Source organism: Pagrus major, chromosome 21 (assembly GCF_040436345.1).
Source record: "Pagrus major chromosome 21, Pma_NU_1.0".
Lineage (NCBI taxonomy): Eukaryota > Metazoa > Chordata > Actinopteri > Spariformes > Sparidae > Pagrus > Pagrus major.
In genome coordinates, this window is record NC_133235.1 from 7,590,207 (window position 1) to 7,607,035 (window position 16,829).

Here is a 16,829-nt window from a genome sequence, read left to right on the forward strand (position 1 = left end):
CAAGATGGGCAAGTGTGATGGGCAACAAATGCCCAGGGAATGCATTTCAGCATAAATGGTCTGACTGAAAAGTGACAGGATGATCTTGTTCCACAAAAAGATATATTTTAGGACTCTGTATCTGGCTGCCCCATTACTTACCAGGTGTAACTCTGAGTAGAGCTGATGCATAATGCTTTGGGAAAACCACTGGTGTCATATCTTCACGTTCAAGGTCTGAAATTGTGGGAGGCATTTGGAGTGCTGCTAAATCTTGTGGTGTATATTCAACTTTAAGTACTGAAAAACATGATGTCATCTCAGCAAAAGATGCATGGCAGCCCAATGTGATTATTACGGTCAACTCTAGAAATTTAGAGAAGACGTAAGGCAAAAGAAATCCACTATCTTCATCGACCAAACATAGTCCACTCAGCTATTAATGGACACTGATTTACTCATGACCACACTTTGAGGGGATGCCAGGAGTTAAGTCATGTTGCACTTTTAGTGCAAGAGGCTGTAAAGTTGAAATATGTACTGTAGGAATGAATGTAATTACAGGTTGTAAGATGACAGTGAGTGGGTTTGCTGGATGTGAAGTGGCCATGTTTGATGGTCCTTTGAGAGTGGTTTTTCAGATGACTGCAAACACTCTGAAGGCTTTTCCACCTGTTGGGTTCAGTAGGCTGGAGGAGAAAGAGCAGGGAGAGAACAGAACTGTGATACCGTACATGTATGTGTTGTTTCTTACAGCAAGTACACAGATGTATTTTAATACTGACTAGTCACAGAACTTTGCTCATCACACTGAGGTAATAGATAAGATTAGAATTTGGTTGGAATTTGAACCAAAGTCCAACTTGATATCAAAGACAATGGATATTAATAAAAAAATGTATATCAGTTCATTTAATAGTTCCAGTGTCCGACATTCATAAAATTAGCCTAGCGTATATTTTTTTTCATTCACGCACATTTCTTCCTCTATATATAAACTGCACATAAGTACTTCTTATTCTTCTAACTATACCTCTCTGAGGTGATGGCATTCTGGTAGCTGCCACTGTACTGGCTCCTTTTGTCCACAGGCATCACATCAAGGTACCCTCCTGACTCATTCTTGATCACTCCAGCATGAATAGCTGCTCGGCAGATACTGGATTTCTGGAAGAAAAACAAAACAGGTCATATATAGAGTAAGAGTAACTTTGAGTATAGAGAAAAAGAGAACGAGGTCATGCCTGCAGCTTGTTCAAGTCACAGTGAGACAGGGCAATTGAGAGCTGAAAGTGTGGTTACAGTTTTCAAAACTAGAGGCCGACAAGACTTATATTGATGATGCAAAATGCAAAGCTGATCAGGGCAACATCTAAAAGCTGTTTGATAGCCTGAAAGCCAGTTACCCTGCAGCAGTAGCAGCCAACGTTAGCATACCTGCGCCAAAGAAGCCGAAGCCTCCACTGACAAAGAAACATTAATTGAGGGATCCACAGCTTTATCAACATCTTCAAATCATTAGTTTGATAAGCTGTTATATGAGATAACTTGTCTTTTTTTAGCCAATGGCTGCATTTGAAAACCCTCATCAACATGTTAGTTAGTATGATAAAACAGTATGTGAGATTTTTTAGTATGTCTGAATTATTAGTATGAAGCCCAGTTTGTGTAAGAAGGTGATGTTAGGTACTGTTTCTGAATACAAGGTACAAGAATGGGTTCCACTGTGAATGGTATCTAAGCCAGGCGTGACATAATGAACAGATGAAGACAATGCCTTTTTGAGAATGGGGTGTTATATCATATGTGTTTAAGTATAATGGTGCAAATACTTGTCGAATCCCAAAAACATTTTTGTAAAGAAGTAGTAGGAACCTTTTAACAGCAGACATTTTGAAATGTTGCAGCTTAAAAGGCAAAGGTCTTTATAAAAATCTTAATAAAGGCTAAAATCTATGTTTATATCAATCTATGGTCCTGGCATTATGCATGCTGACTCACTAGTATGAACAGAGACATAATTAATGTTATTAGTTATAGCGCCATAACAAGTCAGAATTTCTGCTGTGAAAATGGTCCATGTGGGCTAATGAGACTGTTTAAAAACTTAACTTAAAAGTAAGCAGGCCTGTATTTTACTAGCTATACTGGTTAAGTCAAAATGTCTGATGTGAAAATGGTCTATATTTTCCAACAGAATCAATGTCAGATGGTTATGGTGCAAGAACTTACATCAGAGTAGTATTTTGTCCCAATGACTCGGGCTCGGCTGTCATGTAAACAGTTCCTGGGACAGTACAACCTGAAGAAAAAGCCAGAGAACGCTTTAGGTCATTGGATATTTTCACTGTATATACTAGAACCCCAGAATATTCTTGTTGTCTCAAAGTCTATCAGGAGACTGAAATTATTCATTGTTTGACTTAAAACTATTTAGGCTAGAGTTAAAGAGCCAAAGGTTGTAGAAAAAGTATACAGACAGTAAATAACAATCTAAATGCTAATTTTCCTTCATTGACAGTGGTGAAAGGTGAGCAGGGTATCTAATGGTATTTTGACTTACTCTGGCTGTAGGCTAGTGTTGCTACATTACTTTGAATTTGGAAGGTCACATGCCAAATCTTCTTTGACTCAGAATGACGGTGGTTCAGCCCGTTGAGGTTTAACCCAAACACTGAGATGTTTTCACTCTACATGAAAAGCTCCAGCTGTCCAACGTGACTGAGTTGAAAGCAGAGTGTTACCTGGGACAGTGTCGAACAGGTTTCTTGAAAGGGCAGAAAAGTGCAACGGTGGTATCACATCTTACAGCTTTTACTGGGAGAAAAAAAAGACACAAAAAGAAAAAATTTGTTTCTCTACACAAACAACATGTTGCTGTATCAGTAACCTCACAGTAAAAAACAGTCGAACTGTATGTTCCTTACCAGGCACCGTCTCTACTTTGTAAGAATTTGCACTCCTGTTCTTCCTGCGAATTTAAAGAAAATTTAATGAAGTTATGGTTTTTGTGGTCTGCATAGCCTTGCATCATTAGTTGAACAGCCCCTATATTTAGAGACAAATATATATCTATAATAATAGAATATATACAATAGTTTATACGTAAATACACAGGAACAATAGACCTTTTGTTGGTCATTGTTTTTTGCTTTTTATATACAACTTATTTCTTCACCTACTTGTATGTGCATAATAGTTCCATGTTTATTTTTGACCGATCTTTGCACAGCTTTGGTGTAACTGTTTTAATTTTTCCACTTTTAATAAAAAAAATTTAAAAAAATTGTTCTTGGAACTGTATGTTACACTGACAGACAATTAAAACCAAGTTCCTTGTATGTGTACATACTAGGCCAACAAAGCTGAGTCTGATTCTATCTCAAACTCAACACTCAAAACTCAACAAAACTAAATAATACAGACTGATTCATACCCAAGTGATTGAATACCATTCTTGTATGACTTAGTGAATTGTTGTTTTCTGCCCAGTCTGGTCACATCCAGCCATCCTCCATCATTGTCTATGACACCAGAGTGTAACGCAGTTCCACACACACTGGATTGCTGCAGTAAAATACAGAGACGAGAATGTTAAAGCAGCTGCGAGGAATATTTTTTTGTTGATTCTGGCGGCCCCTGTGGACAAAAGTGGTATGAACACCAGTACCTTGTGTCTAAAGCTCTTGATCTGGCTAGTGCATGCATTTGTTTTGAAAGCAACTGAAAGAAAGACCCAACATATTCTTCAAAGGAATATTTCTGTTTGCAGGATCATGGAGATTACTTATATTTTTGGCTATGTGAGATTAATAACAGTAATATGAGGATGGTGAAACAAAGTAAACATTGACTCCTCAATTCATCCTCAGCACTCCACCATAAAAAATAGTTTTAATTTTATGACATGTCCAATTATAAAACAACTCTAATAACAATACAAAAATAACTAATCTCCTTGCTGATGGTCTTGTTTGCTTATGTAGGTCATATAGAGGCATCAGTTTAAACTGAAACAGTTTCAAGCCAGATAAAAGTTCCCTGCACAATTAAGTTTTCTCTGTTGGTAACTAGAGTCTATAGCGTCTATGCTCTCATTACTTTAGACTTTTATAATACAGTATACCATACAATACAGTAAATAAATAACCATTATTGGTAATCACCATGTCATAATATCCAGTCCCAACTACTTTTCCAGGACTGTCAAGGCAGCCAGGTGGACACTCATATCTACGGATAGAAACAACAGTAAAGTGAACAACATCATGGCACGGGTGCCTTAAAATAAAATATAATAATATGCAACAACAATATAAAATGTTTAACAACTTAAAATTATAAGTCTAGACTTATAATTTTTCCCACAATGTTTACATATATATATGACATGAATCTGTTGTCACCATATACTTTAGCATTTACCTGTTACAGGTCGTTCCCTTGCACTGGTCTCTCAGCTTTGTCTCACAGTCGACCTGTTGACCTAAAATAACAAACAAACACAAATTTTGGTAACCTCATTTTAATAATAGCAATGATGTATACTCTAGAAATGGGAGCAGTCCTTACACATCTGCTCTGTGCTGACAACCTGGTTCCTCTCTAGATTGTCATTGGGCGAGGGATTTGGTGTCTGAGCCCTGGGTTGGGGCTCCCTGTCCCTTACTGGTTCTGGTTCAGGTTCAATGTAGTTAGTCTCCTCAAGCTCAGGAGCTGGACGCCTGTCAACACCCCCATCTGAAAACATGGATGTCAAATTGTCATTGTATTGTTTCACTATATGTCATAATTTTTCAGACAATGATAAAAGTCATACTTATGTAGCAACATTGTATGGCAATAATATTTTAGAATGCCTCAGTGGGCATAAAAACAATATTTCAATGACAAAATCATGCAGGAGAGAGCGGGAATATACATTACATGGTGTAGCAGAATGTTGGAAACTATTTTCTTTCAACAGATTTTGCCAATTCGTGTAGTTAAAAATGTATGAAAGCAGATAAAAAATCTTCAGCTCTGTCCCAAACCCACCTTTGTAGCAGAGATTGTCCCTGCAGCCTCCACCGTAGCTAGCTGGACAGGCAGAACAGGGAGCTCCATATTTGTATGGAGCATGACCCCACCAGTTGCCTCTGAAAAAAACATTTATGACATGGATTTTGTCATGTTTTAAAGAGGACAAAAAAATATGCTTTAAAATAAACAATGCTCAAGGTTTTTGCAGACAATCTAGCTTATTCGAGTGTTTTTAAAAGCAGGAGATGGAGATCCATGAATGAAACTACCAGACAACCTGTTGTTACAGTACTTCTATTCATTGATGGCAGGTCTCTGCACCAGTTTTACTGAGACAAAACCCTAACCCAGATTTATTTTATTTCCAAACTTTCTCTTCAGCCCAACCTGTCGCTGACTCAAATGACATCACTTGAGGACATTCACACAGCACCCCCTGGAGCAACAAAAGGCTTTATACATTTTTTTTCACCCAAGCTGTAAACAGACTCTGTCGTGGGAAATTCGTAGAGTTCCCCTTTAAGTCATGATCATGTTTTGTATTTTGTCTGGTTTGCCTCTTTTCAAAAACACACAAGTATTAACAAATAAAAAATAAGTGATTCTGAGATTTTACTTTTGAGTTGTATCATATGAAATTTCACATGGAAACAAGCAAAAACATACGGTGGAGAGTAGTTGCAGACCAGATAGACAGCTTTCGCCCAGATCATTCCCCACACGTTCATGTTGTAACACACGTTGATGGCACAGCCGATGCGATTGCTGGTCGCCCAAACCAACTGAAAATGACACACACACACACACACACACATACACACACACAAAGTAAAGCATTCAGTGGTACATTTGTTGGAACTTGAAGCAGAACTTTCAACAGGCAGCGTTCAACACACCATGATTTGACATTCTTTTGGTACATCTGCTCTCAGAGTGACAATAATTTAAAACTTTTATTACCTGGATGATGGGCTTTGTTTTTATCAAACTGATCTGATAGAGAAAAGAGCTCACATGTTCTCGAAGCCAACACCGTCAGTACATCCGCACAGGTGTTGTTACTCATTTTAGTGGATTGGGTTCCTTTATAGAGGTCTAATCAGCCAGAGTGACTATAAACACTCCATTCCATAATAATATTATTTTTTTAAATAGTTCCATTAAAAAAAAAAAAGCTCTAAGAAAAAATTTTCTAAGAGCCTAAAATAATCCAATGGCAACTTTAACCCTTTAAGACATGGACAAGGAAAAGGCCCTACCTGAGTGTAGTGAGTACAAACAGGTCCTGAACATCTGAATGGGCAGTGAGGGTTACACTCCTGGGAGTAGGGATAGCTGTAGTACCTCACCTCATCATACCAGGCCTGGACATGGTAGGTGGGGGGACGGTCCCTAAAGTCAGAGAAGAGATATTATACTGTATCCTTTAATTTGATCACCAATACAAAAAGCATTTGAGAATAAATATATTGAACACATACATATCTCTAAATGAACCGTATTTGTTGCTAATGTCTATCCACTGTATATGTACAACCCCAATTTGGGATGCTGTGTAAAACGTAAATAAAAAAAGAACGATGACCATTTTACCATTTTACTAAGCTGCATTAGTCCCATGAGCAAAGCATTTCTCCTCAGGCTGTTCTGTATCAAAACATATAAATCTTACCATGGACAGGTGTAATAAATACAGAATACAACTGTCAGGTTTGTTTGTGGTTAAAATGCATTTGGTATCACACTGATGTGGAAAAGGCTGGTGCATACTGTGAGAAAACACTATTATTCTTATCATAGTGCTATTGTATAAAACACACTTTAACTGACACACTTCGCTCCACTTCACTGCACATACACACCTGCCCCAGTGCGCTCCAAGGTTTTGGCCTATCTGTGTCAACATGTGGCTCGGTCCATGTTCCCATCGGCAGGAATATGCCCAGTGCTCTGCGCTCCTCTCTAACTCGTAATCCCATACCTGGGGAGTACACACAGACAGACAAACACAAACACACACATACACACAAACACACACACACACACACACCAGTTCTTGGTTAAAAACTTATTTGCCTCTGGAAGGTCACCTGTGGTGGTCAGCCACGGTAAGTAGCTAATACTTCTTTCAGCAGGCACCTAAAGCATTAGGTTAGGTAATATGAGTTTTCTCTTGGGCTCCAGGTTAAACTCACTGAGTCCAGAGCAGCTCCAACAGATGTTTGCAGACCTGGAACTCTATTCTGGATCACCCTCATGATTGAAGTGGGCTAAGTGGCCACTTACTGTAGTTGCGGCTTTAATTGCTACACATTTCATTTTTCATGTATCCCATCATGCTCTTTGAGGAAACTAAACTACCATAAATTCCAAGCTACTCAGAAAGTTACCTTACATACTTGAGGCAAGGTGAGCCTGAAAGATGAACCTGCTCTTTACTTTAAAGTGGCACAGTGGCTGCCTGTGCGCATGCCTCTCGTAAATTTAACACAGTATAGTCAAAACTAGGCCTCTCCTATTAAACACACACATTCCCACTCTAACACACAGACACATACATGAGAGAGAAGGGAAACAGAGAAGTATCACCACCACCACACCGACTTGCAGCTTTGTGCTACTATTCAATGTGGTTGTTTCATAGCTTGTTTCCAGTAAGTTTTGGTCTCATAAAACAAGCTGAGAGAGAAAAAGCTGATAAAAAAAAAGAAAAAATAGAGAGCCTCTGTCTGGAGGCTTGATGCCATCTTTACTGTAAAACCTCGACAAACTCAATTTAACTCAAAATACCTGAAAACCACTCACACACAGGAAATAATACCATAGATCTGAACAATTGAAATGTTGTGGCAAAGTTAATGTACTGATTAATAATTGACGTTGTTGGGGAGGGAGAAGAATAGGTGCAGTGTGCTCTGCTGTTGGCACACAGTTATAACGTCATAACTAACAGGATAGTGCTTAAGTGTGGAGTTGTAACTGCTCTGATTGACCACCATAATGTGTTCCATATGTCTGCTAAGGCAAACACACTGTGCACACTGTTGCCAATTCACTGTGGTGCTGCTTTCTTTCTGTTTAGGCCTGATTGGAGAAGTGATATTTTGACTCTTTACTTCTTTGGCCACAATCCAGCTGTGGCTGAGATACCAACACTGAGTTGGCTCTAACCTTCTCACATGGTTCCCATGTGATACTGTATTTCTCTGTTAGGTAGTCTTCTTATTATTCAAATGTTGATGATTTTATCTTTATTGAACTTAGTTAAAGCTTAAATATATGACATTTTGAGAATTAACATAGCAGCAAACAAGTATTTGCAATGTAAAGATACAGTGGAATAAGCAAATAAATAATGTCACACTCCTGTGGAGTGTTTTGTAATCCAAGCTTCTCTGATCTTTGTTTTAGTAGCTATTCCGGCCACATGTGCATATTAGTGCAAGAAGCAATTTTGGAGTAAGATAGTTGATTGTTGAGTTTCATGTCAAAGCTACCTTTAAGGGCCCTGACAAGCCAGGCACGCAATGTCAGGGCCATCGTTGAGCTTCTGTGGCCCTGATTGTTGCGGTGTGTCCCACACAGTCAGCCCTTGTGTGAGGCTTTTTGGCCGGTTGATCTTGTAGAATCGTACCTTTGCTGAGAGAAATCTCTGATTGGCTGTTCATAAAAGTAAATCAGTGCAGAGGAAGAGACAGAAAAAGAAAGGGAAAGCCCCTTAAATAGACCAAAATAAATGTGTGCATTATTCCCTCAGCAAAGTTGGAGAAAAACAATAAAGCCTATCTATGGCTTAAAAAGTTTTCCAAACCATATTTAGTGTACTGTTTTGCCGTAATATGGCAACGTAAATATGACAATACGTCCTACCAGGACGCCATGTTGAAAACGGAAACGGTGAAGACAGGTTGTGACTCACATGCACTAACATGCATGCTCACATGCACGCCCAGCTGGCCTGATGACCAAAAAAAAAGATGATAGAAGATCAGATTACAACACACAGAAGTGTGACGTCATACTCTGTTCAGGACGCCATCACAGCATATCATGGTAAATAGTTGTTTGGTGCTATGTTAATATTCAAAATCTCATTTATCAGTGTGTTTTCTTTCGCTCTTTCTTGTATCGATTTCGCTTGTCTCTTTAACTAATACCAGTACTGTTCCTGTAGAAAAAATAGAGCAGATGCCAAAAATATCACTGCAGATTGCGAGCCGGCCTCGGAGCTCCTCTCCTAGGCACACTGCACTCTATCTTAACAACCCGATTGGTTAACATGAGCACCATTGCTTCCGCCTCCCAAGCGTGATATAGAGAGGGCAGCGAAGAGTACTGGCAGCTTTTGAGAAGTGCCAATAGGCAAGAAAAAATCACGGTATGCCAGCCATGTGTCACTGCTTTTACAGGTTATATTAAAATTCAAGTTCAGCACAAAGCTTTCACTTCAAACAATCTACAGAAGATACTGATGATCCCTGTCAGTTCATTATTCTCTTCATGTACTTGTTATTCTTCACCCTCAATTATCCAGCAGAGAGAAAGGTCAAGGTAACAACTACCAATCTCATTTTGCATTCCAAAGAGCATTAAGTTCCCAAAATACAGGGCTGTTTTCAGCCATCTGCCAGGACCACCTCTGCTACAGAGCTAAGTGCAAGATGTGCAGTCTTACAGCAGTAGATTTGGGGTCAATGCTCAAGGTAGCTCAAAAAATATTGAGGAAGAAAACAAGAAGCCATCCTTTGCTTTTGGAATTCAAAGTATGCAAAATGCTCCACGTCAATGGTTGTAATTCAACCTACTGTATAGAAAACTGTTGTGATTATGGGAACCTGTAAAGAGGTCTCTATTTCCCAGAAAAGTCTGCTGGGCAGGAATTGACGTGCTTTAGATTAACAGACGCAACAGTGCTTTAAAGGCATTTGCTGAATGGCTTTTGCATGGAATTAAGAAGTCAGACTGCAATGAAAGTGCAGCCCCTTTGGACTCTAAATCCTGCAATCTGAAAACCAAATACTACCTTCATCAGTCCCCAGCCTTACCACATCATTATCATCAGTAATAGTATCCCTTGCTAAAGAAACACTGGATTAGTGTACATAACATACATTTACACTACCATGGCCCGCACTTCAAACGGCAAGGCTCGACATGTTTGAAATAGATTCACTGCTGCGGCACCCAAAATGAGATGCGTGGAGGATCAAATAAAAGATAACATCGGCAACGGCCAGGGTTTGAGTGAGCTGCGATGGATGGGGAGAGTGGAGGCGAAGGGAGAGAGTGGAGAAGGGTGAAGAAAAGCCTGAGGGGAAGTTTGTGAGGCTGAAGATCAAGAAAGCAAAAGAGCAAGGCACGGAGAAAGAGAGTCAGCAGGAGCAGAAATGCACTGATAGAGTAATGAGACGCAGGGAAGGAAGGGGAGGAGGGGGGCAGGATGGTTGAGGTAGAGTGGAGGACAACACTGCGGGGGTGAAAGCTGGATATGAGCCAGGGTCAGTGAGGGCGGGCAAGCAGGAGGCAGGAGCTGGAGCTAAACAGATGGTAGCTCTGGCTTGCAGATTTCAATGTCTCTGTCTTGAGTTACCTACTAGACTGTCTTTATCTGGCAGACCTACACTAGCAGAGTCAGGAAAGTCACATCCCCTGAGAAAAACTTGTGACTTTAGTGTCAAACCTGATTTGGCATATTGGATATATACGTACATACTGTAGCTACGACTATTGAACTTTCCATTCCCATTCCATGGGACCAATGCAAGTTAACTGACACGCCTGATGGCTTGTTACACAGAACCATCTGGAAAGTCATCCTTGGAAACTGGAAAAGGGCAGAGTGTTTAAAAAATATACTTGACAGGTGATTGGACGAATCATCGGTCTATATTTGTCTATCACAGGCTAACTTCAACCAATCAGATCAACAGTATGAGAGCGCTACCAGCGCTCATCTGTTGGCAAATCAAACGCTTGCCGACGTCAGTCAGGAGTAGAGCAAATCCAACATCTTTTCCATTGAGAAGGGTTTGGCCGATGGACAATGTCAATGGTCTGTCCCCGACAGCTGACAGTCATCGACTTCTGGGCCCTGTAACATGGTTACATCATGATTTAAAAGTCCCCCACCAGAGAGCACAAAAAAGTACTGTGCCCCCTCAGAGTTGCCGTAAGGCAGGAGTTGTTGACGTTTGTGGGATGTGGGAGAGAAATGAAAAGAAGTTTGTTGCGACTCACTGCACTAACATTACGTTCTCCATGTCCCCTTTATTATTTTCTTATTTAACCTGCCCAGTGCGGCGAACCCATGATGCTCGGTTACCTTGGTGGCAGCAGGTTTTCTTTTCTGCTGGCTACTGTTAGTGTGTTTCTTTCAACCCTGCCGTTGTTATTTGTCATTTCTAAGCCTACCTCTCTTGAAACTTTATTTCAAGCTTCTGAGGCTGAGCACAGCTCAGATACAGACATGTGGTGCTGAGAAGAAGACCTTTTTAAACCCAGAACGGGGATGTATGTCGGACACTCGCCAGGCAGGGATGCCAGAGTTGATCTGACCCCCTTCTCTGGTGACAGTTTTCTCTGCTGGGTGACACAGTTGGAGGTTACCGTGACTGTGGTAGACAACTGACTACAGTGATGTGCCAGTGAATACCTTAAATTCAGAAACACATAGACTATGTGTTTCTGAATTTAAGGTATTCCCCCCAAAACAAAAGATTGCATACTGAATAGTCCAGTAGTTCTTATAGGACACTGAGTGGTCTGAACCACTGAACCAAGTGTATAGCCTGAAGCCTGGCAAGACTGTTTTGCGAGATCGCATGATCATGTGAAACTGTGGACCAGCTACCTCACAAGGTAAGACAAGAGCAGCTTCTCAATATAACTCAATGAACATTGATTGAGTCATCTGAATTGGCGACTGTGGCTGACAGACGGTGTCAGCTTGCTAACGAATGAGTCTAACACTACCACCATAGATGAAACTATTGACTTTTTGTTTTTTCAGACTTATATTTCTAGACTCAATTTAAAACAAGTATCCTGGATAATGATTTTCAATATGCACTTGATAATCACGTAGTGTATACAGTATAATATCATGCTAAAAGATGAAGCTAAAGCAGCATGTCCAGGCCTTGATAATCTATGTAGAAAAACATGTCAAAAAAAAGGAAAAAGAAACTGTGTTGCAGTGTACAGATAGTAAGTCTGAGTATTGTATGATCCGGAAAAAAAGAAAAATCAGATCCTTAAAATTCTTCTAATCCTGTATGGATGCTGTATAATTGTTTTTATTTTCAAACAGTATGTTCCCCTTTTTCATTACACAAGAATTGGCTTTTTGGATGTAGACGAACTGATGTGTTCAGCAAAACCATATCATATCACATAACACTGATGTGCGAATGTCATAAAAAGAGTTGATGAAGGTTCTCAGTCATCCAGGTCATGGTAATTCTAAGTGCTATGTCGTAGGCAACTGGACTTGTTTCAGTTTCTTGGGGATGTTTCTTTGAAGAAGCCTCTTGGATGAGAGGTGAAACAGTTGCCTAGGATATAGCACTTAGACTTCATAGGAAGGGCAGAACATAGCTCCTCATGTTAACCTAAACATTGATGGTTTCCACGCAGTGTGGATCTGCTAGTCATGTGGCTTTTTTCAGGTTGAATTCTTTAAGTTGCATGATAAGATGTATACAAGTGTTATGTGACCGACAGCTGTGTCCTCAGCACTCACCATGTACTCCATGTTGGAGGCAGGAGGGTGGACCTGACCCCGCAGCTTGTTGTGCAAGTCCAGGATGAGGTGCATGTCTCCCTCGCTGATGGCCCTCTTCCCTCTAGACCTGGCCCTCCACCACTCCTCATCCTTGTCCGAGTACTTGTCCAGGATGGACTCAAGTTTTGTGGAGTTGGTGAGGACCATGGCCAGGACAGTCTGGGTCAAACACAGGAACAAGCTTGCTGCTCTAACCCAGCCCGGGAAAGTAAGGGACCTCTTCATGACGGGGTGATACTGCTGCTGAATGAGGGATAATTTGTGTTATCTGCAAAACGTGCATGTTTGAGTAGGACAGGAAGAGTTTCAGTGAACCAGCTGTTTGCAGCTGTTTAATATTTTGACATTGCACCAAAGCACAGCTCATTATAAGGACATTATTTAACACTTGGCAAGTTTACCTACATTGCATCATCTTTCTGAAGAAACCCAAAGACACCCTGAATCTATCTTCTGTCTGTGTTTAATAATGCTGTAATTACAGTGGGACTTCACTTCAAGCATTAAGGCTGAGCAGTCAGAGTGCATCTGCAGGTCACTGCATCACTCCACACAGTGGGACCAGTGTAAACTGACTTCTCACTGACTTCTTATGCTACAGAGCAGGAGATTTAGTGCACATGCGTGAGTTACTGTACTGTATGTGCTAACATGCACTGCAGGGAGACTTGCAAAATATTAATTTATGTTATAAAACAAGTTAAATTATATCGTGCTTGACATTTTCTTTGAATGATCCCTTCAAGAACTACAATACTCCTGTGAGACGATTTTACACAGATACTAACTCCAATATGTTCAACAAGTCCCATAATAAAGAGCAGAATCATTTAAAATGTAAAGACATAGACACACAGATTCTAAAGACACTACTTTTTTAATGGTAATGTACAGTGAGTTTACCTTTAAATGCCGTCAAACTGATCAAAATAGCTCCAAGGTGTAATATTCCAGTTGCCAGTGCGCCTTGAGATTATTGGAGAGTGACGATTATCCAATCCAGGGAGCCTTTAATTCCATCCATCACACTGAATGAGCGCAGACAGTCGGTTCTCTTTCAGACAGCCACGGAGAGAGAGAGAGAGAGACAGACAGCGAGAGAGAGGCAGAGATCAGAAATGTCTATAGGTACCTGTTGAATTCCTCAGGTCTCTCAGTGCGCTGCTGGCTGCATGGGAGCGCGGCTCTTTTTGCGCTTATATGCCAAATTTGCGCTTAGCAACGCGCAACGCAGAGGACCACGCCTACACAAACTCCCCTGATCCCCCACCCGACACACACACGCACACACACACACACACGCCGCCAGAGTGTTGGAACTCCGAGGTTGATCTGTTTGAGGAGGCACCTGATCGGACAAGAAGTGACGTGAGAGCAAACTTGTGGATGTTGTGACAGCAGCCCACTCGTGTTACAAATATTGCACGCTTTTTTTTCTCTCAAATATTTTGTTTGACAGGATGACAGGGTCACACCAGTCATTGGTATCCGAAAATAGGCTGAAGGCTGATGATACAGTGTATAAGTCTGAGGAATTATAAGGCCATTTAAGGCCCCCTAATGAAAATACCTAAGCATTCCTGTGGATTAAGTATGGATTTAGTGTCATATTGTATCACCAGCAATGACTAGGTTAACAAAAAGTACTCTTAAGTCATACTTGAGTAAAAGTAAAGCTATCCTGTTAAAATATTATTTGGTATAAGTGAAAGTCACCCATGTGTATATTCCTTGAGTAAAAGTCTTCAAGTATCTGATACTAAATGTACTTTAGTATCAAAAGTAATTTATGGCCATTAATGTACTTAAGTAGGCTTTTAAATAATATTATAGTTACATGTATGTTTATACAAAAGTACTGTGGTTCGACTGATTATCAGCCTCATCAATTACGGAATCAGCTATGTAGCATTTTCCAGAAATCATCAGAAATTAGTGGGTTTTTAAAAAAAACTAATCTGATTGGGGATAAAATAAATTAATTTACACACACACACAGACAACACACTACTTTGGCCACAGGATGCAATCTGTGAAGTAACTAGTAACTAAAGTTATCAAGTAAATGTTGAGTAAAATGTGGCAAGAAGGAAATACAGTAAAAAGTACAAAGTACCTCAAATTGTATTTAAGTGCAGTACTTAAGTAAATGTACTTAGTTACATTTCATCACTGATCACTAGTATAAGGATCTATTATAGTATCACTGTACAGTATGTATTGTCATATCTGTACTGAGCCAGGTCAAAAATAGTTACTATATTTTATTAGCTATCACTGTATAATATCGTAATAATTATTACTCCTCTTCCAAATGCATCAACTGCCGGTTCCTTTTGTTGGGGGCTGAGCTTGTCTGAGATCACATCAGGTCTTTTGCTGTGTGTGAGAATGGCAGCAGCAGGAGCAGCAGGGTGGCCAATATTTCCCTGCAACACAACCACAAAGCAGTGATTCATCTGCCTTTCATACACCCAACATTTGTCAAGGTTTGTGGGTTATGTGTACGTGTGTGTGTGTGTGTGTGTGTGTGTGCGCGCTCTCTCTCCCCTCTCTCTCTCTGCTTCCTCTACTCCGACATGCTTTTTTGTGAAACCCCATCGGCACAAAGAAGAGTGTTTCTGTTAAATTGTAATCAAGGTACAAAGACAAAGCAAGATGAGTGCAAATGTGTTTTTACACATTTGCACTCATCTTGCTTTGTCTTTGTGCCAATACATGCTAACAAAAGTACACCAGTAAAATGATTATAATGACAGTGAGATCCCAATTAACTGTATGACATGACCAGCACTAGACATCACATTTCAACCAGTGATTTACCAAAATGATCAGTAGCTCTTGCTTTATTTCAGGTACTTCTAAATATACAGCAACTGCTCTAACAGAAAGTCATCTATTAGTGCTTATTCCTTAATATGACATAATAAATGTTCAGCAAGATTTTCTCCTTCTTCTCCTTGTTCATCTTCTACTTTTTCTTCTTCTTCTGTCTCCTTCTTCTCCTGCTCCCTCTCCTTCTTGTCCTCCTTTTTTTGTCTTCTCCTAATGATAATAATAATAATAATAATAATAATAATAATAATAATAATAATAATAATAATAATAATAATAATAATAATAATAATGATAATAATAATAATAAGGGTCAGGAAAGCATTATAAGTAGACAGTCACCTGTTTGAATCCTTATTCCATTTGGTTAAACATCAGGTAATATCAAAAGTTTTAAATGATTATTAAAGATTACTGTGTGCACTTATATGCTTTGGTGATTACATGGACTGTTTCATGGATCATTTCAACAATACTGACAATGGCTCCACAATACTTTCTTGGTCTCTTTCAAAAGCATCTGCTGCCCCCTCATGGATAAAGAAGAGATTTCAATTAAAAACAAACTTTAGCCTCCAGCAAGCCATCCGGCCTTCAGTGATGTTGGAGCTGAGTCGTGCAAACCACTAGTTGTGTCAGTCACCTTGTAATGTTAAACGAGTGAAACACAAGACAAATATATTTTTCTAATATGTGATTTATGGAGTACTTGAATTATCTAGCTGCTCTGCGACTCCTCTTTCAACAGCCATCCAAAGATTCATAGAAAGGCCATACCGCCACGTCATTCATACAGGGAAAAACATGCACCAATGAGAAAACACACCAAAAAAATGCAAATTTTTCGAAACTACTGTAGATTGTAGTCAGTGGCATTGTTAAATCTGCCTAGTTAACAAGAACTGAAACTTAACTTAGATATGTGGATATACACAGTATATTCATGTGTATGTATGTATATTGTACGTACATATACACATTTTACTTTGGGTATAAAGTAATGGGTAATAATCACATTTTGCCTCACAGGTAACATATATGGCAGCATCACTCTTGATAGAGGGATACACAGTACATGTAGTATTGTAACTTGGACTCAAGTCGACTCAAGTCTCTGTTTTTAAGGCTTGCAACTTGACTTGACAGAAAATGAATGACTTGACAGTCAACTTGGACTTCTCTGTGTTCATTATGTGTTCAGTTTATTTTT

The 16,829-nt window shown here is 39.7% G+C and overlaps 1 protein-coding gene across 1 annotated transcript; it reads right to left on the minus strand.

The window, feature by feature from the left end:
• Positions 1-616: 616 nt before the first annotated feature.
• On the minus strand, positions 617-13,009 carry LOC141017153 (cysteine-rich secretory protein LCCL domain-containing 1-like). Its single transcript, XM_073491779.1, has 14 exons — positions 12,743-13,009; positions 6,864-6,982; positions 6,261-6,393; positions 5,668-5,783; positions 5,017-5,117; positions 4,552-4,719; positions 4,405-4,465; positions 4,146-4,212; positions 3,416-3,546; positions 2,907-2,950; positions 2,724-2,796; positions 2,212-2,281; positions 1,013-1,146; positions 617-668 (listed from the first exon to the last, which is right to left on the minus strand). Exons 1-14 carry the CDS (start codon positions 13,007-13,009, stop codon positions 617-619), a joined length of 1,536 nt encoding a protein of 511 aa, XP_073347880.1.
• Positions 13,010-16,829: the final 3,820 nt, after the last annotated feature.

What these genes read in the sequence shown, in the direction of transcription:
- LOC141017153 (XM_073491779.1), bottom strand. Translation starts at nt 13,009, where the DNA reads ATGAAGAGGTCCCTTACTTTCCCGGGCTGGGTTAGAGCAGCAAGCTTG. An exon ending in CCTCCAACATGGAGTACATG is followed by an intron (nt 6,983 to 12,742) that starts GTGAGTGCTGAG and finishes TGTACTCCCCAG; the next exon opens with GTATGGGATTACGAGTTAGA. An exon ending in AATGCCATCACCTCAGAGAG is followed by an intron (nt 669 to 1,012) that starts GTATAGTTAGAA and finishes TTTCTCCTCCAG; the next exon opens with CCTACTGAACCCAACAGGTG.